Source organism: Callithrix jacchus, chromosome 6 (genome assembly GCF_049354715.1).
Source record: "Callithrix jacchus isolate 240 chromosome 6, calJac240_pri, whole genome shotgun sequence".
NCBI lineage: Eukaryota > Metazoa > Chordata > Mammalia > Primates > Cebidae > Callithrix > Callithrix jacchus.
In genome coordinates this window covers 78,204,826-78,230,120 of record NC_133507.1, presented here as the reverse complement: position 1 = coordinate 78,230,120, position 25,295 = coordinate 78,204,826, and the positions used below count along the sequence as shown (strand labels likewise).

Below are 25,295 nucleotides of genomic sequence, written 5' to 3'. Positions count from 1 at the left end.
TGTAAATCTGCTATCTGGGCCCCAACAGCACCTTTTTTATGGCATTCGCCACATTCTGCCTTCTATACTGTCTATGTGGTAATTTTAACTCTCTTACTTTATTCTAGATTTTATGAAGACAGAACTCTCTTACTTTATTCTAGATTTTATGAAGTCTTCATTTGTTATTCATTGTACATAGATTACATAACATTTTCTCACTAAATATTTACCACAGCAAAGTAAAACCATTACGTATCTACCCTTTATTTAAAAATATACTAGAAATATACTACTGTGTTATAAATAACTTACTAAATTATTTATAATGGATACCAAATACATCTGCAATCTCTGTTCATACCAACAAGCTTACTTCTCACTCTTGCTAAATTTCATCATTTCCTTTTAAAAGTAAAAGTACAGAACAGTATTAAGCTCAACAGAGATTGATCTATTTTTTATGACAGCTTTAAATAGTAGAGAAATTGTGAAGAGAGTACAGTAGTAGATTAAGAATTGGGGAGGAGCCAAGTACAGCTTTTGGTTGCTTTAATCAAGGGTATATAGCTATATACTTTTTAAAGTTTTTCTGCTGGTAATTTTGGTACACACAATTGCCAATGTACACTTATTCAAGTGACTGAATATTTACATGTTTCCCGATTGTGGTCATCAACAACATTATTTAATATGTCTTTCATCTAAGACATAAATTATCAAATATAACAAACATAAATTATCAAATATAACAAGAGAAGAAGCTCACATTATCTTTTATTTTAGGAAAAAAAAAAACAAGGTATGAAAAGGTTCTAATATGATTAAATACACTATAAGTCAAAGAACTGAATCCTCTGGATTCTAAATTAAAAATATTATACTTTAAAACTTCCCATAAAGATTTAAAACATACCTGTCATCCAAAACAATAATTATTTCACCATGTTTAAAGGTGAGTTCATTGTCCTCAACAGCTTCAAAATCATATAAAGCTCTCACTTTCCGTACAACCTTATTATTTAACTGAATTTCTGCAGATGGATATAAGGATTTTGTTTCTGTGTGTTGCTGTTTCTGCTCTTGCAGTGATAATTCAATAGCTAGTTTCAAAAATTAAAATTCAAAGAAACTAAAATTAATTTTGATAAAATAAACATTAGATGACAATGTTAAAATTTAATAAGAATAAATCAAGTATTTTATCTGTCTAATTACGTGCCACAGTTAACTTTTGGGAGGGTGGGGCAGGGCACAGAACCATGACATTTTTAAAATGAAGTTTTTATTCATTCCTTATTATCACGGTCTGTCATATACAGCAGTTATTATTTTTATTGCAAACAGATTGTGACATTATAATATGGGTAGCTTTCCATATAGGATAAGCCATGAACATATTTCTGTGCTTGACTCATAACTTTGGCATTAAAGAAAAGGTGAAATGTAATCTCTCCAAAGGTAGCACATCAAATATATATTATTGAAAAAGATAATGAACTAAATTCATTTGATAGCGTGTCATTCATTTTCCTTACTTTTTGGATGCTACTAGTTTTCAGATTTGAGGGAAAAATAAAAGTATACCAGTTTTATTACCATTTTTATTTCAAAACAATGTTCTGGCAAAGATATTTTAAGCAACAGTAAATTACACGCGCTTGATCATTTACCTTTAGCTATGTCTTCATCCTCTTTGTTTTTGTTCAATGATGTACCATTCTTGGCAGCAGCTGAGACAATCTGCAAATGCATGAGTAAAATGAACACAACTATCTTTTCAAACAAAATACAGCTCTACAATTACTTGCAGACGCTGAATTTCTAAAAATTCTGATACAACTGAGTTTCATTTAAAAGTGAAGTTCTTTTTTGAGACAAGGTCTCACTGTGTCAGCCAGGCTGGGGTGCATGGCAGAGTCACAGTTCACCGTAACTTCCAACTCCTGGGATCAAGTGATCCTCTTACCTCAGCCTCCTGGGTAGCCAGAAGTACAGGTGTATGCCACCACACCTGGCTAACTTTTATTTTTTGTAGAGACAGGGTCTCACTATGTTTCCCAGGCTGATCTGGAACTCTTAGCCTCAAGTGATCCTTCTGTCTCAGTGTCCCAAAGTGCTAAGATTATAGGCATGAACCACCATGACTGGTCTAGAAGTGAAGTTCTTTATGATAATTTCAAGTAATTGTTTTCAAATACTAAAAACATAAGAATTTTCAAGAAAAAATTATAAACTCACACAGGGCTCAAACTGGCTTAGATTTTGCATAAATCTAGCAAAACTTGGCATAAAGTACTTAAATATTTATAGAATTTTAAAATATGACTCTTTTATGATTATATTCCTGATTTCAATTGTCCAAGGCCTCTTAGTGAGAAGAGCTCTACTGCTATAGGAGTGCAGCTACATGAGAAGTGCCAGCAAGAAGTCATGATCATTACTGAAGAGAGAGAAGTGGGGACAGGGAAAAGAGGTGGAGTTCTAGGAATACGTGTGAAGTCCTTTTACTACTTATCGTGGCTGGATAGCAGTGGTCTGCGAGGCATAGCAGCGAATTAAGGAAGGTTATGCTTCAATTTAAGAAATGGCATGTAAGACAGGTATCCAGGACTCTGATCCATCAACCAGTTCTTTACGTAGATTTTTCAGAAAAATATGCAGAAAGGACAGAACAGGAAAATGTTTCCTTTTTACTACTTCTAAGACTCTTGTCTCAAAACTCTACCTTGAACCCTTAGATCTGGTCAGCTGTAAAGAATCTTTTTTCAGCTGGATGTGGTGGCTCATTCTTGTAATCACAGCACTTTGGGAGGCCGAGGCAGGTGGATCACCTGAGGTCAGGAGTTTGAGACCAGCCTGGTTAACCTGGTGATACCCTGTCTCTACTAAAAATACAAAAAATTAGCTGGGCATGGTGGCAGGCACCTGTAATCCCAGCTACTCTGGAGGCTGACACAAGAGAATTGCTTGAACCTAGGAGACAGAGGTTGCAGTGAGCCAAGGTTGTGTCACTGTACTCCAGCCTGGGCAATAAGAGCGAAACTCCAACTCAAAAAAAAAAAAAACCAAAAACTTTTTTCCTTTAATCTATGATCTAAAATAAAAGAAAATATAGTACTTCCCATAGTCTCCCTAGCCCACATTCTAATATTAATGGGAAGGCATGAAGTACTGAGAGTAAAACCCAGGAGACAGTATTTTTCTCCCACAGACCTAAAAAAACAGCCCACTCCATGAGTCAACATCCCTGCCTCTACATCCCAGTTCTACTAAAGCTATCCCCTCTCCCAGCAAATACATGTCTAGTCTTACAGTTCCAACCATCTTATATGTAAAGCATTCACTCTAGGCATAGTCACTCTTCAACAAACAACTCCGGAGCCTCTCAATTCCATGAGTTTGTTCATTTCACTTATCTCCTGACATAACTTCTTTACTTCTCTCTAATAAAATATTAATACATTCAAGTCTCAAAATTCTACCTCTTCATCCTCTTCACCATTCCAACCTGTGGTTACTGCTCTCTCTTTGGTATTAAGATAGACAGCATACAGTCTATTCCCCTCATCCTGTATTTGCTACTTAAAATCTAAATTAGGTATTTTTCACATGTATAAAGCTACCATTCAAATTTGCTATACTTTTTTTAATATAAGGGCTATCTCATACACCTATGCCTTTTGCATGACTCCAGACTTAGAGGAGTTATTATTTATGTTTGACTAACTTCTCAAGGTTCTGTTATGTGGAAGAAATAAACATAAAAATTAGAATGTCTATTAAATGTAATAGACTACATCTTAACATGGTACCTGAAATGTAAGTTATTATGCTAGAGAGTCATTTGGGAAGTAGAGGTGGAAAACGATAATCAAGACATACTTTGCCCAGTTTTTACATAAGATACATACCTTCAAAATATTAGAGGGTCAATCATGGGTCTGAATAAATCTCTCACCTGAGAACCTGCTGGAGGAAAAGTAATTCCTTCCTCTTTCATAGATTTAATAGTTGCAGATATCAGACTAAACTGAGGGTCCTTCTGAAATTCTTCTGACCACTCCACCATTAAAGACTTCAGTTTTTCACATACTTTAGGATGTGCCTTTTAAGGAAAAGGAAAGGAAAATAAACAAACATCTATAGTTAAAATACGTACTTAAATTATTTAACCAGGAGAATTACTCTCAAAATTCTCTTTAATCATATGAACATCAACAAAAGTCCAGCAATTTCTAGCCTAATTGAGTAATTGATAGATGCCTATTTACATGTTAAGATGTAGTTGTTTCACACAAAATTACTGTTTTTAACACCAATTCCTAAGTCTTACTATAATGACAACAAATCTTTTATATTCTGGGATTCTTTCCTCTTTGTTTTGGAGAATGGAATCAGAGTAACTTGGATGTAAATCCTGCCTTTCCCACTTACTAGCTGCGTGACCTTGGAGAGGTTACTTCTCTCTAAGACTCAGTTTTTGCATTTATAAAATAGGAATGATAAGGGAATTTAACTTCCAAGAATCTAATGCTCCAAGGGTAGTTAAGAGCTTTCAACAAGACAGTATATGTAAAATGCTTAAAGCAATGACTACTTACTAGCCCTCAAAAAAGATATGCTATTATCTACAGTATATATACTTTGGGGAGAAGTTTTTGGTGCTACAAATTAAAAAATCAAATTTCAGAATAGAAGTTTATTTCATTTTAATTTATTTAAAAATGACTTCATTTGTAATACTTATAATTACTTCAGTAATACCACATATAGCTATAATTACACACAATCTATATATTTTTTTAATGACTTAAATTTCTTCTCCTTTTAAAATTTACCTTATTTTTAATCACAGCACGTACTTCTGTTGCAAAATCACGGGAACATACTTCTAAATGAAATATCTTTCCACAGTTTGCCACACATGCCCCAAGAAGCTATTAAAATAAAAAATTAATATACAAATGTTGAAATATTAACTTACTACAATAAAAACACATTTGAAATTTGGGTCAATAATAACATGGCTTCTACTCACAGTTAGTGCCTGCAGAGCAACATGAGGAACCTTATGATTTACCCTTTTCATTATGGCTTTTAGGCAATCTTTCGCTCTTAAAAAAAAAAGACAGTTAAATATTGATAAATTTAATTCAAACATTAAAAATATAAGGTATTCTATTACCAAACAACTTTATCTTTAATGGCTCACAGCTGTAATTCCAACACTTTGGGAAGCCAAGGCAGGAGGATCGCTTGAGCCCAGGAATTTGAGACCAGCCTGGACAACAAAGTAAGATCTCATCTCTATAAAAAAATTTACAAATTAGCTGGGCATAGCAGCATGTGTCTAGACTCCTAGCTACTCAGGAGGCTGAGGCAAGAGGATTGCTTGAGACCAGGAGTCTGAGGCTGCAGTGAGCTGTGATCATGCCACTGCACTCCAGCCTGGATGACAGAGTGAGACCCTGTCTCAAAATAAAATAACGTTAAGTATAAAATAAAAATATATTAAATAAATTAAAGTCCTGGAAATTTCACTTTGTTAAAGGAATAAATCTATAAAACGATTTTACACAATATTTTGTTCATAGGCTAAAGCATGTTGCAAACGGTGCATATTCCAAAATCAAGAAACAAATCATTTCACAAAAGATCTGTCAACACAAGAGATGTATACCAGATCTTTCCATTTCTTCAAGACAGATTTAGCTTTCAGACAGCAAAATCTTATCTTGAAAAAAACCTAACAAGACATATAATTTTAAGAGGTTCAAGTACAGGCTGGGTGCGTGGCTCAAGCCTGTAATCCCAGCACTTTGGGAGGCCGAGGCGGGTGGATCACGAGATCAAGAGATGGAGACCATCCTGGTCAACATGGTGAAACCCCGTCTCTACTAAAAATACAAAAAATTAGCTGGGCATGGTGGCGTGTGCCTGTAATCCCAGCTACTCAGGAGGCTGAGGCAGGAGAATTGCCTGAACCCAGGAGGCAGAGATTGCGGTGAGCCGAGATGGCGCCACTGCACTCCAGCCTGGGTAACAAGAGCAAAACTCCGTCTCAAAAAAAAAAAAAAAAAAAAAAAAAGAGGTTCAAGTATAAACACGTGAATATGCTATGAAAAGCTTTAATGTTAAAACAAATGCTTTCATCACTCTTATATTTCTAATACATAGTTCAGCTAATTGCAACATCTCCCCAAAAGCACTTTTTTTCATATTCACTTTTTTCATTAGGCTACCTATTATATTTATATGTACATTATTCAAAGACTTTTTTGTTATATTATCTATTGTGTTATTTATCTACTTCATTATTTAAAAGTTCCCATATACATCTAAGTCCCAGAGGAATTCCTTAAATAACTCACCTATACATTGTTACGTCTCCCCACTATGTAAAGTGTTTAATTATGTGTTACCACAGGAGCTTTTGAGTTGAACTCTTTTTCATTTGTTCCTTCCAGATGAAGTTAATCCCATAAATCCAGCATTCGGGCTTTTTTAACTTTTATGTCCCGAAAGTAAAACAACTGACCCTTGACCTACATGAAGATTAGGGGGACCAACCCTCCATGCAGCTGAAAATAAACTTTTGATTCCTCAAAAATTGAACTACTAATAGCCTACTCTTTTTCTGTTTTTTTGAGACAGTCTCACTCTGCAGCCCAGGCTGAGTTCAGTGGCGCCATCTTGGCTCACTGCGACCTCCACCTCCCAGGTTCAAGTGATTCTCCTGTCTAGGCCTCCAGAGTAGCTGCAATTACAGACGTCTACCGCCACACCCAGTTAATTTTTGTATTTTCAGTAGAGACGGCATTTTACCATGTTTGCCAGGCTGGTTTCAAAGTCCCGACCTCAAATGATCTGCTTGCCTCGGCCTCCCAAAGTGCTAGGATTACAGGTGTGGGCCACCATGCCCAGCCAACTAATAGCCTACTCTTGACCAGAAGCCTCACCAATAGCATTAACAGTAGATGGACATATATTTTGCATATATATAATATACTGTATTCTTACAATAAGGTAAGCTAGAGGAAAAAAGTTATTAAGAAAATTACTGAGTTGAAGAGGGGTTGGTCTTGCTGTCTTTGGGGTGGCAGAGGTGGAAGAAAACCTGTGTATAAGTGGACCCATAAAGTTTAAATCTGTGTTGTTCAAGGATCAACTGTGGTAAAGTCTCATTTTTCTTTCAAAGTTTCATCACAAAAAGAGACACTGGTTATCGAGTTCCTAAACATTCACTGAGCATGACTGGACAGCTTACCCATTAGGTGTACTTCCAACTTTGTCACATATATCCATAATAAGACTCCAATCTTCTGTAGTGTTGTACTCATTTGTGGCCTTTTCTATAAAATATATTAGCATACACAATAATTAGGACACATCTCATATAACACTAAAATACCAGCAAAGGCCCAACAGTTAAGAAGTCCTACCTTTTCTCTTGTCGAAGAAACTACAGATGACATTCAGGAGATAAAAGCAGTTCTACTAACTTCAATTTTAAATAGTGTAATTAAATAAATTAAATATCCTGACGTAAAGCAATAAAATGCCTCCTAAATAAACTACTAAGTATCAATAATCCCATCAAATTCTAATTTGGAAGAAAGCTTTAAAAATGTATCATCAGGGCTGGGTATGGTGGCTCATGCCTGTAATCCCAGGCATGGGAGGCCAAGGCAGGAGTATCATTTAAGGCCAGGAGTCCAAGACCAGCCTGGACAACATAGTAAGACCCTGTCTCTGCAATTTAAAAAAAAAAATTTTTTTTAATTAGCTGGGCATGGTGGCAAATGCCTGTAATCCTAGCTACTTGGGAAGCTGAAAGGGAGGACTGCTTGAGCCCATGAGTTCAAGGCTGCAGTGAGCTATTATCATGCCTCCATGATACTACACTCCAGCTTGGGTGACAGAGTAAGATCCCTATCTCTTAAAAAAATTAGAAAGCATATTATACAAGTAAATATGCATTAAACTATCCAATAAAGCATTGGTTTTGTAATTTTTTTTTTTTTTATAGAGACAGTCTTGCTATGTTGCCCAGGCTGGTCTTGAACTCCTGGGCTCAAGGAATCTTCCTCCTTGGCCTCCCAAATGTTGGGATTATAGGCCACTGCACCCAGCCTGAAGCATTGTTTTTGACAGCAAAAAGGAAAACTGATTAATATATTAAATTCATACAAGGGAATATGAAATGAGGGATACAAAATTAAATGAACAAAAACATATAAATCTCAAAATATGATTTGCTTGGGTTTATAATGCTGAGTCAAAAAAGCTAGCAGCAGAAGAATTTATAATATTTACATGAGTTTTTTAAGACAGTTTTATTGCTATAATTCATGTATCAATACAATTTACACATTTAAGTGTACAATTCAATGTTCTGACTATAGTCAAAGAGTTATACAACTAACACCAGTATCTAATTTGAGAACATTTAATCACTTCCAAAAGAAATCTGTACCTATTGGCAGTCACTGTTCATTCTCCCCACATATTCCCAGCCCTAGGTAACCACTAGTCTACTTTCTGTCTCTAAAGATTTACCTATTCTGGATTCTTCATATAAATAGGACCATACAATGTATGTCCTTTTCTGACTGGCTTCTGTTGTTTGGCATAATGTTTGCAAGGGTCATCCACGTTGTAGCATGTATCAGTACTTCATTTCTTCTTATGGTTAAATAACATTTCATTGTATAGACATACCACATTTAACCATTCACCAGTTCATTAACATCTGGATTGGTTGGTTTACTGAGACAGGGTCTCACTCTGTTGCCCAGGCTGGTGTGATCACGACTCACTGCAGACTTCATCTCCTGGGACTCATGTAATCTCCCACCTCAGCTTCCCGAGTAGCTGGGACTACCGGTGTCCAACATCACACCCACCTGCCTCGGCATCCCAAAGTGCTGAGATTAAAAGTTTGAGCCATGATGCCCACTCAACATTTGGATTTTTAGAAATTATTTGGCTAATATAAATAATGCACTGCTGCAATGAACATTCACATACAAATCTCTGTGTGGACATTATGTTTTCATTTCTCTTTGGCATATATCTAGGAGTAGAAATGCTGTGTCATATGGTAATTCTATGTTTAATTTCTTTTAGGAATGGTCAGTTTTCCAAAGCAACTATTCTATGGTACATTCCCACCAGCAATATGTAAATGTTTCACCTGAAGTTTTGTAACATCCAAAAAACACACTATATTCTTTAGGGATATATATATATATCCCTACCCATATATATATATATATGGGTAGTAAAAATATTAACATGTATGAGAATGATAAACATCAAATTTGGGGGTATAAAAAAAGAGTATACAGGAGCTTCATTATATTTATAAAGGTTTATTAAGTTGTACAGTATGTATCCAGAAAATATTTTATTTTCACTATATTTTTGTGGTCTAAAATATATGATTCAAAATAAAAATTCACAAGTAATTAGCCTGCATTGTGAGAAATAAAATAAAATTAAAAGTGAACTATTAAAAAGCATGATGGGAATATAATGATTTAGTTATGGAGCATTTTTACTTTATTAACTTTGACAAAATTCCAGTATCAAGGAATACAATTTTTTTCTGCTAGTACAGAGAAGTGGAGATATAAAAATTACCACTTTAGAAACACTGTATCATTTTATGTCTTTTCCTCTTTTATTACATATATCCTATAATTTCAAATATAGAATAACCTATGTAGCAAAGCATATATATATATATATATATATATATATATATGGCAGGTAATATCACACTGATAATCAGGAAAAATGGTAGGAATCCAGAGTAATTTCTTCTTTTTTTAATAGCAAGAAATAATCAAAAGAAGCGAAAAAATGAACAGGCTTAGCAAACAACTATACTTCATGAGTACAGAGAAACACACCAATGCAGTTAACCTCAGTTGAATGCTAGAACTCACTTTAAAAAGCCATGCAAATTGCCTAATACTCATGGATGGAAAGCAATTGCTTTGACATGTGATGTAATGACAGACCAGGGATTTTAGAAAAGTAATGTATTTTTGCCTACTGAAAGTTCTAGAACCAGGCACCAAACTATGCAGGTAAAACATACTCAGGTTTTTCACCTTCTTCCCTTATGCAAAAAAGACTATTGCTTTGGAAAGTCAGAGCAGACTGCAGACTATATATTTTTTAGAGGCTTAAAATGCTTAACTATTTCTTAATTAAATATCTAATAAATTCCATTAATTGAGAAGTACAGGCAAGGAAAAACCTCCTAATTCTACCAACCATTTTTTCAATCCCTTTTAAAAGTATGATGCATATCTTTCCAGACTTTATATATAAACACACACATATATATACACATATAAATATATACACACACACATATATGCAAAAATAATGAAAGTCCATGCAAAATTAAATAAAATAGTATAAGGTATACAAAGGCAGCACCCAAAATCAGAAAACTTCTTCCTTGGTTAAGTTATGAACAAGATGAGAAACAAAACAGGGAATAAAATAACACTTCTGTTATTAACAGAAGCTTTAGGTATACTGGCCAAATGAACTTGCTAATAGTGAACCCCAGAAGTGGGCATGACTTAGCACTAGAGAGGTAAAGGCTTCTACCTGTAAGGGTAAGCTTCTGTATAACTTATTCCAAGGAGAAGTAAATGAAAAATCACTCAGTGTGGTGGAAAGACTAGCTAGTCCTATACAGAATGACATAAGTAAGGCCAGTAACTCTCAAACTTATCAATCAGGTGTCATCACACCAGAGATTAAGTGAATAAAAAAGCCAAGGAAAGCAAGGTGTCGTGGCATACACATGTCATCCCAGGACTTGGTAGGCCAAGACAACCAGATAACTTGAGCCCAGGAGTTCAAGACCAGCCTAGGCAACATGGTAAAACCCTGTCTCTACAAAAAGTACAAAAAAGTTAGTTGGGCCTGGTGGTACACGCCTGTAGTCCCAGCTACTTGGGAGGCTGAGGTAGGAGGATGGCTTGCGTCTGGGAGGTGGAGGCTGCAGTGAGACAAGATCACATCACTACACTCCAATGTGAATGACAGAGTGAGCCCCTATCTCTACAAAACAAAACAAAAGGGCAGGCTCAGGGTGATACTAATGGAACTCCCTTCTCACAAAGGAAACCTTAGGGGTAGAGAAAAATATTCACCACTAATATTATGATTACGCTAAATGTATCATTTCTTAACATGCATTTCTACTCATAAACATCTGTCCACGTTCATAAATATAAAGCTATACGAGTATTTTTAACAGCTGCATAATGTACCAATATATACAGAGTGGCCACAAACTCCCAAAGCAAGCTACAGAGAAGTTATCAGCAAACTGGTTGTAAACCCATCAAGTACTCAGTCTGTCTTTTTTGTTACACTCATTAGTATCATTCATATTGGTGCCCCACATAGACTAAAAATATAAAATAACTAAGAGAGCAGGATTTTGTACATAGTACTTTCTGAAGATATTTCACAGCATTTTTTGTTTAGCATCTGTCTTTGCCAGCACCTTTCACCACATCCCACCCCCAGAATGAATGTAACCATCATGGTACGAATTTTTGTGTGGTTCACTATTATTATTTTTAGTACATCAACAGTATGTAGGGCACAAAGTAGATACTTGATAAATATTTGTTTCATAAGTCAATGAATGATGCTTGTTGCTCTTCCATATCTCATTAGCCTGGTACATACAATGTGTTAAAAGGGCTTTAACTCTGATGCCCATCTGTGGACACGGTTTGGCTAACCTGCGCAAAGTTCTGGACCAACCAAAGCTTCACAGCTGAGCAGACAAATATTCAAGGGGCTACATAGGATCAAACTTCAATAGCAACACCTCACAGCAACAAAAGGTAACAGCACTAGTGAGCTTATGAAGTTCTGGTTCTCTTATTTACTGAAGAGGAGTAATTCTGCGTTTGGTAGTCTCAACAAGGAGACGGTAAGTGGGGAGGGCAATGCTTCAAGAGCTTCTTAGACAGATAGATGATTAACTTTATATACTGAGTCTGAAAAGCAAATCACATATATTACAGCTTCATGCTGATCTTTCCTATTCGCTTATTATGTAGTTTTTGCTATAAAAGAATCTACCATTTTTCTTTTTTGAGAGGGAGTCTTGTTCTGTCACCAGGCTGGAGTACAGTAACTTGATCTCGGCTCACTGCAACCTCCACCTACCAGGTTCAAGCGATTCTCCTGCCTCAGCCTCCTGAGTAGCTGGGACTAGAAGTGTGTGCCAGCATGCCCAGCCAATTTCTGTATTTTTGGTAGAGACATGGTTTCACCAAATTGGCCAGAATGGTCTTGATCTCTTGACCTTGTGATCTGCCTACCTCACCCTTCAAAGTGCCGGGATTACAAGTATGAGCCACTGCATCTGGCCCCATTTTTCTTTTTATAGTGTTACTTAGCATACTGTTTGAACTACTGTAAGATTAAATATTTACCCACATTCTCTTCTGCATATTATTCCCCTTTTACACAGAAGTCTTTAGTGTATTTAGAACTTCATTTAGTGTGAGACAGAAACAGAAAACTATTTTTACAAATTTTAGGTCAGTTTCACCATAAGAATTTATCCTTTCCTCACTGATCTGAGAAGCCAGCATCATCAATTACCAAATTATATGAGTATGCAAGTGTATGAGTACAAAGACACACACATAATCAGGTAAGTCTGATTTTACACCATGTAATTCCTACCTGGTCCAACTAGAACTCAACTTTTCATGATATTTTTCCAATTCTGGTCATGTAATACATTAAATATGGAGTCTTTCTGATGCCTGGAAAAGCCTCCCAGCAATTTTTAAAATATCTAATTAGACTACTGTTTCATTTAATTTCCATAGAAAATGAAAAATTCCTAATTTGAATACTCTATCAAGCATTGTTTAGTCTCTACAAATGTAGGATTCACAATTACTCTTTTTAAAAAGCATAAAATCTGAAGACTTCATAATGGCCTGCCAAAAAGGACTTCGTTTTTCAAGTGAACTAAGTAACATTTAAATTATGTACTTAGGAGTATTTTAAACCCCTGGAAAATTTTAAATATTATAATTAAGAAACCATTCTTTTATAGCATGTCACTTTGCCCAATGTTGGGGCCCTTTATCACATTATTCTGTGTCAAATGCATAGAGAGGGAGAAAGTTAAAAGAGCCCCCCTGGGGCCTAAATGCTAAATCAGATTTGGTGGGTGTAAGTAATAACATTTCATCACCAGGCTTTGATAACAAAGTGAAATAGCTTAGAAAGATTCTAACAATATGATGAAGAATCATTCCATCAATACCTACCTTTAAGGAACAAAAAGGCTCCCCCCTTACAGTCATTATGTTCAAAGTACAGCTTTAAAAAGAATCTAGCTCTACCCATAAAACTTTTAATAAAATAGGCTCTATCAGTTATAAAAAAAAAATAAACTGGCCGGGCGCGGTGGCTCAAGCCTGTAATCCCAGCACTTTGGGAGGCCGAGGCGGGTGGGTCACAAGGTCAAGAGAGCGAGACCATCTTGGTCAACATGGTGAAACCCCGTCTCTACTAAAAATACAAAAAATTAGCTGGGCATGTGGCGCGTGCCTGTAATCCCAGCTACTCAGGAGGCTGAGGCAGGAGAATTGCCTGAACTCAGGAGGCAGACATTGTGGTGAGCCGAGATCGTGCCATTGCACTCCAGCCTGGGTAACAAGAGCAAAACTCCGTCTCAAAAAAAAAAAAAAAATTACATAAAACAAGAATGCCTGCAAGAAATCTTTAAAGCTCCTCCTATTATGTTTGCAAATAAAAACTCATGACTAGTCTTCTGCTTCCAAACATGATAGAATATCTGGTACCAGACTTGTGATCCTACCAAAAACAACTAGAAAACAGGCCAAAATTGATGAGGTAACTGTTTTCAGGAAACGAATGGCAGGCAGGGCAGGTCCCAGATCTCTGAGGGAAAGGAAATATGTAGTGAGCCTCCTGATGGCCTCAGCTTTCTGCCTTGGAATACTTTCCTGTCCAGCACAAGGAAGACTAACCCAAACAGAGCAGCTGAGAAACAGAAACTATGCTTCCAAGCACAGTGATTAACCTCCAGAGGCCCTTGGTCAAGGGCTAGGCTACACAAACAGCCTCGAGGGGAGTCTCTATGGAGTCTAGCAGTGATTACCTGCTATGGGGCTGAAAGGTCAAGCAGCACTGGGAGTCATCCCCACTATTATGCATGGAGTGTCTGTGTTTCTCCCAAAGTTTTTATGTTAAAGCCATAATCTCCAGTGTGGCTGTTCTTGCAGATGAGGCCTCTAAGGAAGTAATTATGGTTAAACGAAGCCAAAAGGATGGGACCCTAATCTAATAAAATTAGTGTCCTTTTAAGAAGATACACTAGAAAGCTAGCACTCTCTGTGTACACACACCAAGGAAAAGCCCTATGACGACACAGCAAGGAGGCTGTATATAACCCAAGAGGCGAGCTCTCACCAAAGAGCAACTCTGCTGGCACTTTGATCTTGGACTGCCAGGCCCCAGAACTGTAAGAAAATAAATTTCTGTTGTCTAAGCTACCTAGTCTATGGTATTTTGTTATGGCAGCCCAGCAGACTAACTAACACTGCCCAAACAAAGCAAGAGAACACTTCATGCATTTAGCTGAAACCCTGAAAAGGCCACACCTCAGGAGGAAAAGCTTTCTAGAATTTAGCTCAAAATCAAAATAGGCCTCCCTCACAAAAGATAAAACCAAACCTCTCAAAACCGAAAAGATCCCCCCAATAATATTACAACCTGACAGAACAAAACTCAACACCATTTACAGGAAGACAATGTAATCTAGCCTCCCTACAAAGAATAATCACAATGTCCATCATAATAAAAAAAAAAATTACTAAATAGGGCTGGGCGTGGTGGCTCACGCCTGTAATCCCAGCACTTTGGGAGGCCGAGGCGGGTGGATCACGAGGTCAAGAGATCGAGACCATCTTGGTCAACATGGTGAAACCCCGTCTCTACTAAAAATACAAAAAATTAGCTGGGCTTGGTGGCATGTGCCTGTAATCCCAGCTACTCAGGAGGCTGAGGCAGGAGAATTGCTTGAACCCAGGAGGCAGAAGTTGCGGTGAGCTGAGATTGCGCCATTGCACTCTATCCTGGGTAACAAGAGCGAAACTCCGTCTCAAAGAAAAAAATTTACTAAATAAGCAAACAAATATCCCAAAATCAAGATAAGTCAATAAAAACAGATGTTTACATAACCCAAATGTTAGATTTAGCAAAAGAACTTTAGAGCCATTATTACACATATTTTCAAGAATGCAAAGATTGGTGAATGCTCAACAGAGAAATGAAAACTGTAAAAATGGAATGTCTGAACTGAAAAATACAATATCCTAACTAAAAAATTAATTAAATGGGCCAGGCGTGGTGGCTCACGCCTGTAATCCCAGTACCCTGGGAGGCCTAGGCGGGTGGATCATGAGGTCAGGAGTTCAAGACCAGCCTGGCCAAGATGGCCAAACCCCATCTCTACTAAAAGATGCAAAAAATTAGCCAGGTGTGGTGGCAGGCGCCTGTAATCCCAGCTACTTGGGAGGCTGAGGCAGGAGAATCGCCTGACCCAGGGAGGTGGACATTGTAGTGAGCTGGGATCATGTCACACTGCACTCTAGCCTGAGTGACAGAGCAAGACCCGGTTTCAAAAAAAAAAATCATTAAATGAATGTAAAAGCAGATAGAAAACTGTAGAAATAAAGTTTCTGAAAATGAAAACAGGTCAATAAAAGTTGAATAGAGAGAAAAGATGATTGGAAAATAACTAAAAAGACTAAACAGAGTCTCACTATATTTGTTTTTTAAACTTGCTCTGTAACAAATCACCCCAAAATCAACATTGAGGCCACCACCTATTATTAGCTCACAGTTCTGCAGTTCAAAATTCAGTCCAGTTAAGCTGAGTTCAATAACAAAGGTACTGCATAACTTGTTAGGGATTGGTGTTATTGAACTAAACCATGGTAACTCGGCCAAGCACAGTGGCTCACACCTGTAATCCCAACACTTTGGGATGCTGACGTGGGAAGAGTGCTTGAGCCCAGGAGTTTGAGACCAGCTTAGGCAACCTAGTGAGATCCCAATTCTATAAAAAAAAATCAAATAATTAGCCAGGTATGGTGGCACGTGCCTGTGGCCCAAGCAACTCACAGAAGGCTGAGGTGGGAGGACTGCTTGAGCCCGGGAGACTGAGGTTGCAGTGAGCTGTGATCATGCCACTGTGCTCCCACCCATGCAAGAGAGCAAGACCCTGTCTCAATAAATGAATGAATGAATGAATGAATCAATCAATCAATCAATAGACCACAGTAATTAAATTCACACATATTGGAACTAAGGACTATCTGTACATCAAAGCAAAGTTTACATCTTTCTTCAAATGTGTATGAAACTATTAAAAACTGGAAAGAATCTAGGTCAGTATACACAGCATTTTCCCTGAATACAATGGATTTTTATTAAAACACCTGTAGTAGGCTGGGCAAGGTGGCTCACGCCTATAATCCCAACAGTTTCAGAGGCCAAGGACGGTGGACCACTTGAGGCCAGGAGTTCAAGACCAGCCTGGCCAACATGATGAAACTCTATCTCTACCAAAAATACAAAAAATTAGCTGGGCATGGTGGTGCATGCATGTAATCCCAGCTATTTAGGAGGCTGAAGCAGAAGAATCACTTGAACCCAGGATGTGGAGATAGCACCACTGCACTCCAGCCTAGGCAACAGATACTCTGTCTCAATTAAAAAAAAAAACTTGTAATACCCAATCACATGGAAAATAACAATCGAAAAAATGTGGATAGAGTATAACAGAAGGCAACATAAACATGTATTATGATTAAGATACTACACATCAATACTTTTGGATATGAGTAAAGCAATTCTTAGAACTTTGTGTTACACTGCTATAACAGAATACCTGAAACTGAGTAGTTGATAAATTACAGAAATTTATTTCTCACAGTTCTGAAGGCTGGAAAGTCCAAAATTAAAGCACTAGCATCTAGTCAGGGCTTTCTTACTGTGTCCTCCCGTGGTAGAAGGTAGAAGGGCAAGGGAGAGTGAAATCACTCTTGTATAGTAGCATGAAAGCATGAATCCATTCAGGAAGGGGGTACTCTCATGACCTAAACACTTCCCAAAAGGCCCCATCCCCCAACGCTACTGCACTGGAGACTGTTTCCAATACACAAATTTTGGGGGACACATTCTGATCATAGCAATCTTAGAAAAAAATTTTGCTTTTTATTAATAGGAGAAAGAAAGCTCAATTATTTCTATACCTTAAAATTGCAGTATAAGAACCAAGAAAAACTAGCCAAAAAAATATATTTTTAAATATATATATACATATGCATATATATATATATATATACTTTTCTTACATATAAATTTTTAGCTAGTTTTTCTTGGTATAGAAATAATTTTATATACATGTGTATATATGTCTGTATATGTGTGTGTGTGTGTGTGTATATAGCTGTGTGTCTATACATACATATATATGTATGTATAGACACACACACACACACATTTTTTTAAGCAGAAGCAAATTGGGCACGGTGGTGCACACCTGTAGTCCCTTCCCTGCTACTCAAAAGGTTGCGGTGGGAAGATTCCTTGTGCCCAGGAGTTCAAGGCTGCAGTAAGCTATGATCAAGTCACTATACTCCACCCACACCCTGAGTGACAGGGTGAAACTCTTGTTTCTAAAAAAAAACAAGAAAAAGAAAAAAACTAGAAAATGAAGAACAAGTATAGAGTAGAATTAATTATACACTCCAGGAAACCACAGTTGATAGCTTTTACTAAAGACAGAAACATTCTGTTTTTGGACTAATTCATTAAAAAACTTAATTATTCAAAAACGTAGAAAAGCTATTTTTTTCTAGTTTATAAATAAGTTGTGTATACTTAGACTATTAAATCATTATATATACTTGTTAGGTTTCTAGAATTCTTGTGTAGTAAAATTTAGATTAAAATATTTAAATGCCCAATACCTCAACCTGACTAAATATTTCTTCTCCTTCTCTGTCTTAAATGATAATGACCCTATTTAGCATTCCATAGTTAAACTTGGGTTTAACATACATTTTCTCGTTTAATTTTCCTCCCCATGTAATGTTCTGTTTGGGTTAGCATTTATTGATGCAAGTCTTTATTCTGGGGAAAGCAGCAATATACATCCTTCTATAAAATACATCTGCATACCTTCTAAAATGAAAACCTACTTACAGCTCTGAGTACTGAGTGACAGAGATAACAAATGAATGAAAAACAGAGATAGCAATTAAGCAATAACTCCTGAACATTTTATATATGCTAAATCCCTTGCTCCTCAAGCAACTGAAGGATCCCCATAAGTCGGGGCTGGGCCCAGTGGCCCACACCTGTAATCCCAGCACTTTTGGAGGCCAAGCCAGGAGGATCACTTGAGAGGCCAGGAGTTCAAGACCAGCTGGGGCAACAGAGCAAGATCCCATCTCTAAAATAAATAAATAAGTAAAATAAAAAATTAGTCTGGTATGGTGATGTGCACCTGTAGTTCTATCTACTCAGAAGGCTGAGGCAGGAGGACTCTGTGAGCCCAGGAGTTTGAGTTTACAGTGAGCTATGATTGTGCCACTGTACTCCAGCCTGGGCGACAAAGTGAGAGCTTGTCTGTAAAATAAATAAATAAAAATAAAATATGTATAAATGGGGAAACTGAGATACAGAAATTATTATTTGAGACAGAGTCTCACTCTGTCACCCACGTTGGAGTACAGTGGTGTGATCTCAGCTCACTGCAACCTCTACCTCCCAGGTTCAAGCGATTCTCCCACCTCAGCCTCCAGAGTAGCTGGGACTACAGGCCCGGCTACCTTTTGTATTTTTAGCAGAGACAAGGTTTCGCCATGTTGGTCAGGCTGGTCTCAAACTCCTGACCTCAGGTGATCTGCCCACTTCAGCCTCCCAAAGTGCTGGGACTATAGGCATGAGCCACCATGCCCAGCCCAGAAAATTATTAAATAACTAGCACAAGGTTATACAGTTAGTAAGCAATAAAACAGAGATTTCAATCTGTGCCCTCTGGCTCACAATGTGTGCTCCAAGTTCAAACCACTATATTAAACTGCCTTTTGAGTGCAATTTTTGTTCAAAATTGCCAAATTAACATAGTTTTTCTGTTTCGCTATGTATAAATATCTTAAACACACTGAATAGGAAACATGCAAATTCAACTCTTGTTTATAAGCAAAGGATCAGGCAGAATGTCATCATTAACTCCATTTACTAAACCATATAATAATACAATATATTTAAGAGCTGTTTCCTCTGGTGGAACAGAGATCATTCATTGCCATTCTATTCATTTCTCATGTCCCCAGCATTTTTGGGGGGGCTAGGAGGAGTTAAAGGGGTTGAGCACATAGGGGAGACAGAAGGAAAAGAAGGGGGAAAACACATAAAAGTTACCTTTTACTGTATTTTAATATTTTGAACCATCTATTAAAAAGGCAACAGTCCTGGGGCCAGCCTTTATTTTCCTGCAAGTTCACTTTCTTAGGAGATATTTCCAAAACACTCTCTGTAATCCTGTTAGGTGAGAACCATGTCCTCCCCAACTCCACAAAATGAGCACACTCATTTACACACACCCTTAGTCAAGAGACAGGGCAGAACCATCTATGTGACAATTTCCATTGTAATAAGCCTATCAGGAAGCATGATGTGCCAGACATTTTCTCGTGGCTGGGATAAAGGAAAAATGAGTCTCCAAGGTAGCCACTAACATGCCAAAAAGTTACAGATGGAGAATCAAAAGCAAGTAAGCCAGATAGATGGTGACATTACCTCTGCAGACTGAGAAAACCATTATGCACACTCTGTATGCACCTGTGGAGTACTGTCGGGCTTCAGGGGTGGGATACACATCACCAATTAAACTATGTGGACCTGCCTTGTCTACCTACATCCAGCTCTGAAGCTTTCTTACTAGCTTGTAAACTTTGTAGTAGTTCACCTCTGCCCTGATTCAAACCCAAATCTATGTTGTCATTTGTCAAAAGGAGATTAAAATAGCTGCTGTGCTTAAAAAAAGAGTTGTGAAAATTAAGTGAAAAGATGGACAAAATACTTAAACAAGTAATACTTTGAAAAAGAGAATATTCATTTAGCAAATAAATGTATTTAAAGGTGCCCAACATCAAGAGTCATCAGGTAAATGCATATTAAAACTACAATGAGGGCTGGTCGGTCGGTGGTTCATGCCTGTAACTACAGCACTTTGGGGGCCAAGGTGGGTGGATCACATGAGGCCAGGAGATAGAGACCAGCCTGGCCAAAATGGCAAAATCCTGTCTCTACTGAAAATACAAAAATTAGCCAGGCATGGTGGTGCATATCTGTATTCCCAGCTACTCAGGAGGCAGGAGAATCACTTGAACCCAGGAGGTGGAGGTTGCAGTGGGTACAGATTGTGCCATTGCATTCCAGCCTGGACGACAGAACAAGACTCTGTCTTAAATACACAAACAAACAAAACACCCCACAATGCGATACCCACTAGAAATGTCTAAAAAATTTAAAACTACACTACCATGTACTGATAAATTTCTGACATAAAACTGGAATAATATGACAAAATGAAAAATCAAGACAGGCGAGGAAGAGAAGAGGTCAGATTCAGGAACAGAAGACAACCAAGAAGGAAAAAAATAACAAGACATAAATAAATGATATATCCTTAAGTTTTACTTTGATATCTGGGTGATAGATGGTTAGAGCTAATAGTTGTCAAGTATAAATATATTTGTGTTTGATATCCCATCCTACATACATACATATAAGGCCTATTCTTAACATCTATAAGCAGATGGCCACTTCGGATTGTCAATAATTTTCAGGGGACAATGACCTTCTTAGGTTCAATCTCTACATTAAATACAAACATTTGTTCATTATCAGGTAACTTAACAGAACCTAATAAGGCATTAATGTTTAATAATAAAAAAAGTGGGCTGGGCGTGGTGGCTCAAGCCTGTAATCCCAGCACTTTGGGAGGCCGAGGGGGGTGGATCACGAGGTCAAGAGATTGAGACCATCCTGGTCAACATGGTGAAACCCCATCTCTACTAAAAATACAAAAAATTAGCTGCGCATGGTGGGGTGTGCCTGTAATCCCAGCTACTCAGGAGGCTGAGGCAGGAGAATTGCCTGAACCCAGGAGGCGGAGGTTGCGGTGAGCCGAGATCACGCCATTGCACTCCAGCCTGGGTAACAAGAGCGAAACTCCATCTCAAAAAAATAAATAAAGTTCTTCCCCTTCAACCCTCTACCTCAAGGACTTAGTACTACTGTAGACAAACCAAAACCACTGCACAGCTAGATTTCTTTAAGCAGACCGTTTTTTAGAAGAGAAGGTTAAGATAATTCATCTCATGACAAATGAAAGTAAAAGCTGCTGCTCTAGGTAAGAATAAAAAAACTCCTTTTTAGTACAAATGAGAAGTAAAATTCTGAGTCACTACAATTCTTATATTGCAAATGAAAATAAGCATGTGCTTACTAAGGGAATGTTTACTGACCAATAAAATAGTTTGCGAGTTTTTAGATACAATAAAAATTTCACTGAAGAACAAATTTCTCATCCAAATGCTATCCTTGAAAAATTACACCAAACATGAGGGAGACTGTACATAAGAGAAATTTTTAAATCCTTCATCATTTCCCTTTGTGCTTTTTAAAAATATGAGATTAAACACAGTTCTGAGCTTGCATTAAAAGTTAGTAAAAATAGGAACTGGCTGGGCGCGGTGGCTCAAGCCTGTAATCCCAGCACTTTGGGAGGCCGAGGCAGGTGAATCACGAGGTCAAGAGACTGAGACCATCCTGGTCAAAATGGTGAAACCCTGTCTCTACTAAAAATACAAAAAATTAGCTGGGCATGGTGGCGCGTGCCTGTAATCCCAGCTACTCAGGAGGCTGAGGCAGGAGAATTGCCTGAACCCAGGAGGCGGAGGTTGCGGTGAGCCGAGATCACGCCATTGCACTCCAGCCTGGGTAACAAGAGCGAAGCTCCATCTCAAAAAAATAAATAAAGTTCTTCCCCTTCAACCCTCTACCTCAAGGACTTAGTACTACTGTAGACAAACCAAAACCACTGCACAGCTAGATTTCTTTAAGCAGACCGTTTTTTAGAAGAGAAGGTTAAGATAATTCATCTCATGACAAATGAAAGTAAAAGCTGCTGCTCTAGGTAAGAATAAAAAAACTCCTTTTTAGTACAAATGAGAAGTAAAATTCTGAGTCACTACAATTCTTATATTGCAAATGAAAATAAGCATGTGCTTACTAAGGGAATGTTTACTGACCAATAAAATAGTTTGCGAGTTTTTAGATACAATAAAAATTTCACTGAAGAACAAATTTCTCATCCAAATGCTATCCTTGAAAAATTACACCAAACATGAGGGAGACTGTACATAAGAGAAATTTTTAAATCCTTCATCATTTCCCTTTGTGCTTTTTTAAAATATGAGATTAAACACAGTTCTGAGCTTGCATTAAAAGTTAGTAAAAATAGGAACTGGCTGGGCGCGGTGGCTCAAGCCTGTAATCCCAGCACTTTGGGAGGCCGAGGCAGGTGAATCACGAGGTCAAGAGACTGAGACCATCCTGGTCAAAATGGTGAAACCCTGTCTCTACTAAAAATACAAAAAATTAGCTGGGCATGGTGGCGCGTGCCTGTAATCCCAGCTACTCAGGAGGCTGAGGCAGGAGAATTGCCTGAACCCAGGAGACGGAGGTTGCGGTGAGCCGAGATCACACCATTGCACTCCAGCCTGGGTAACAAGAGCGAAACTCCGTCTCAAAAAAAAAAAACAAAAAGAATAGGAACCACTTCACAAGATACTTCATTTTCAACATTCCTTAACTGGAGGAAACTAAAGAAAGGCCTCCTTGAATGGAACAGAGATCGCTGTAACAGGTCTTCATGGTAAAGAACTGTAAATGTTCCACAAGGTGCTACAGGGACAGAGAGGTGCTTGTCCTTTAAGCATAGCAGCCACCAACCCATTAATAAAATAATGCTAAAGGCAGTCTAAAAGCTAGAAGCAACACTTATTATACCAAAAATGACAGCATATGCCAATAAGTCAATGCGAAACTGAACCCTAAAAAAGAAAGGATGAAGGAAAGGAATGTTTCAACAATACCAAAATGCCTCAGGAAATAATATTCTTCTCTCATGGTGTTTGATAAATATTGCCAGTTGGCTGATATTTTTATAACAGGAAAAAGACTGTAAGCAAAAACACTTTTAAAAACTTTGTAACTAAGGCCAGGCATGGTGGCTCACTCCTGTAATCCCAGCACTTGGGGAGGCTGAGGCAGGTGAATCACTTGAGGTCAGTAGTTCAAGAACAGCCTGGCCGGGCGTGGTGGCTCACGCCTGTAATCCAAGCACATTGGAGGCCAAGGCGGGCAGATCACCTGAGGTCGGGAGTTTCACCTGACCAACATGGTGAAACTCCATCTTTATATTTAAAAAACCAAAAAGAAAAAAAGACCAGCCTAGACAACATGGTGAAACCCCATCTCTAGAAAAAAAACACACACAAAAAAAATTAGTCAGGCATGGTGGTGGATGCCTATAATCCCAGCTACTCAGGAAGCTGAGGCAGGAGAATTGTTTGAACCTAGGAGGCAGAGACTACAGTGAGCCAAGATTGCGCCACTGCATTCCAGCCTGGTGACAGAGCAAGACTCCATCTCAAAAAGAAAGAAGAAGAAATGTAAAATAAAATAAAAACTTTGTAACGGACAAAATGAAAAATCAAGGAAGGGGGAGAATAAGAAAAGTGATCAGAGTCAAGGATAAAAGACAACCAAGGAGGAAAAAAATAAGAGATAAAGAAATGATATATCCTTAAGTTTCATTTTGATATCTGGGTAATCGATGGTTAGAACTATCCGTTGTTAAGTAACCAGAGTTTGATATCCTACCCTACATACCTATATACAAGGCCTGTTTTTTTTTCTTTTGAGACAGAGTTTCACTCTATTGTCCAGGCTGGAGTGCAGTGGCATGATTCAGGTCACTGCAACCTCCACCTCCTGGGTTCAATCACTTTTGCTGACTCAGCCTCCTAAGTAGCTGGATTATAGGCATGTGTGACCATGCTCGGCTAATTTTTGTATTTTTATTAGAGATGGGGTTTCACCATGTTGGTCAGGCTGGTCTCGAACTCCTGACCTTGTGATCCACCCATCACCTCAGCCTCTCAAAGTGTTGGATTACAGGTGTGAGCCACTGTGCCTGGCCACAAGGCCTATTCTTAACACACAACACCTTGGAGGTCCTTTATTTAAACAGAAAGCCATGCTAGAGACACATCCACCTAACTATACTGCTATAACATTGTGTTGTATATTCACTGGCAGAAAATCATTCTCTTCTTGATTTACTTTCAAATTATACATAAGCTTATCATAAAATGTTATTATTAAGGAATAAAAATATGTTTTAAACTATCAATATCATCAGCTGATGTGAAACAAAAATAAAATTATCTTTTCTCTTAAATTGTAAAAACCTACAAGAAATTCCCTTGTATAATAATTTTAACCAATCTGTCATAAAACCCATTTAAAATGCCCAAAATAACTAAGACAATTTTAAAAAAAGGGGAACACAAGACAAGGGATCTGCACTATCAGGTACAAAGGCCACTGACATTAGAATGTGGTATCAGTGCTGGGATAGAGAGAATAGGAAAAAAGAAAGGGCAGACCGGCTGGGCTCAGTGGTTCACGCCTGTAATTCCAACACTTTGGGAGGCTAAGGCGGGTGGATTACTTGAGGTCAGGAGTTCGAGAATAGCCTAGCTAACATGGTGAAACCCCGTCTCTACTAAAAATACAAAAATTAGCAAGGCATGGTAGTGTGCATCTGTAATCCCACCTAGTTGGGAGTCTGAGGCAAGAGAATCACTTGAACCCGAAGGCAGAGGTTGCAGTGAGTGGAGATCAGGCCACTGCACTCCAGTGTGGGCAACAGAGTGAGACTCTGCATCCCCCGCCACAAAAAAAAAAAAAGCAAGGACAGACCCAGGACTTACAAAAGGAAACATACATGGAGAAAGGGTTAGAAAACAGTAGGGAAAAATAACAGAAAATTCAATCTACAGTAATTAGACAACTGATTACTGTCTATTGTCAACTAATTATCCAACTAAATTCCTCCA

The 25,295-nt window shown here is 37.9% G+C and overlaps 1 protein-coding gene across 1 annotated transcript in view; it reads right to left on the bottom strand.

Annotated features, from left to right (window-relative positions):
* Positions 1-25,295, bottom strand: part of STAM2 (signal transducing adaptor molecule 2) — a 58,368-nt gene that overhangs the window by 26,150 nt on the left and 6,923 nt on the right. The window contains exons 2-7 of the mRNA XM_002749440.6: positions 7,250-7,334; positions 5,021-5,096; positions 4,821-4,919; positions 3,941-4,087; positions 1,653-1,722; positions 896-1,082 (exon numbers count right to left, since the gene is read on the bottom strand). Coding sequence (XP_002749486.1) covers positions 896-1,082; positions 1,653-1,722; positions 3,941-4,087; positions 4,821-4,919; positions 5,021-5,096; positions 7,250-7,334 — 664 coding nt within the window. The remainder of the gene's footprint in view (positions 1-895; positions 1,083-1,652; positions 1,723-3,940; positions 4,088-4,820; positions 4,920-5,020; positions 5,097-7,249; positions 7,335-25,295) is intronic.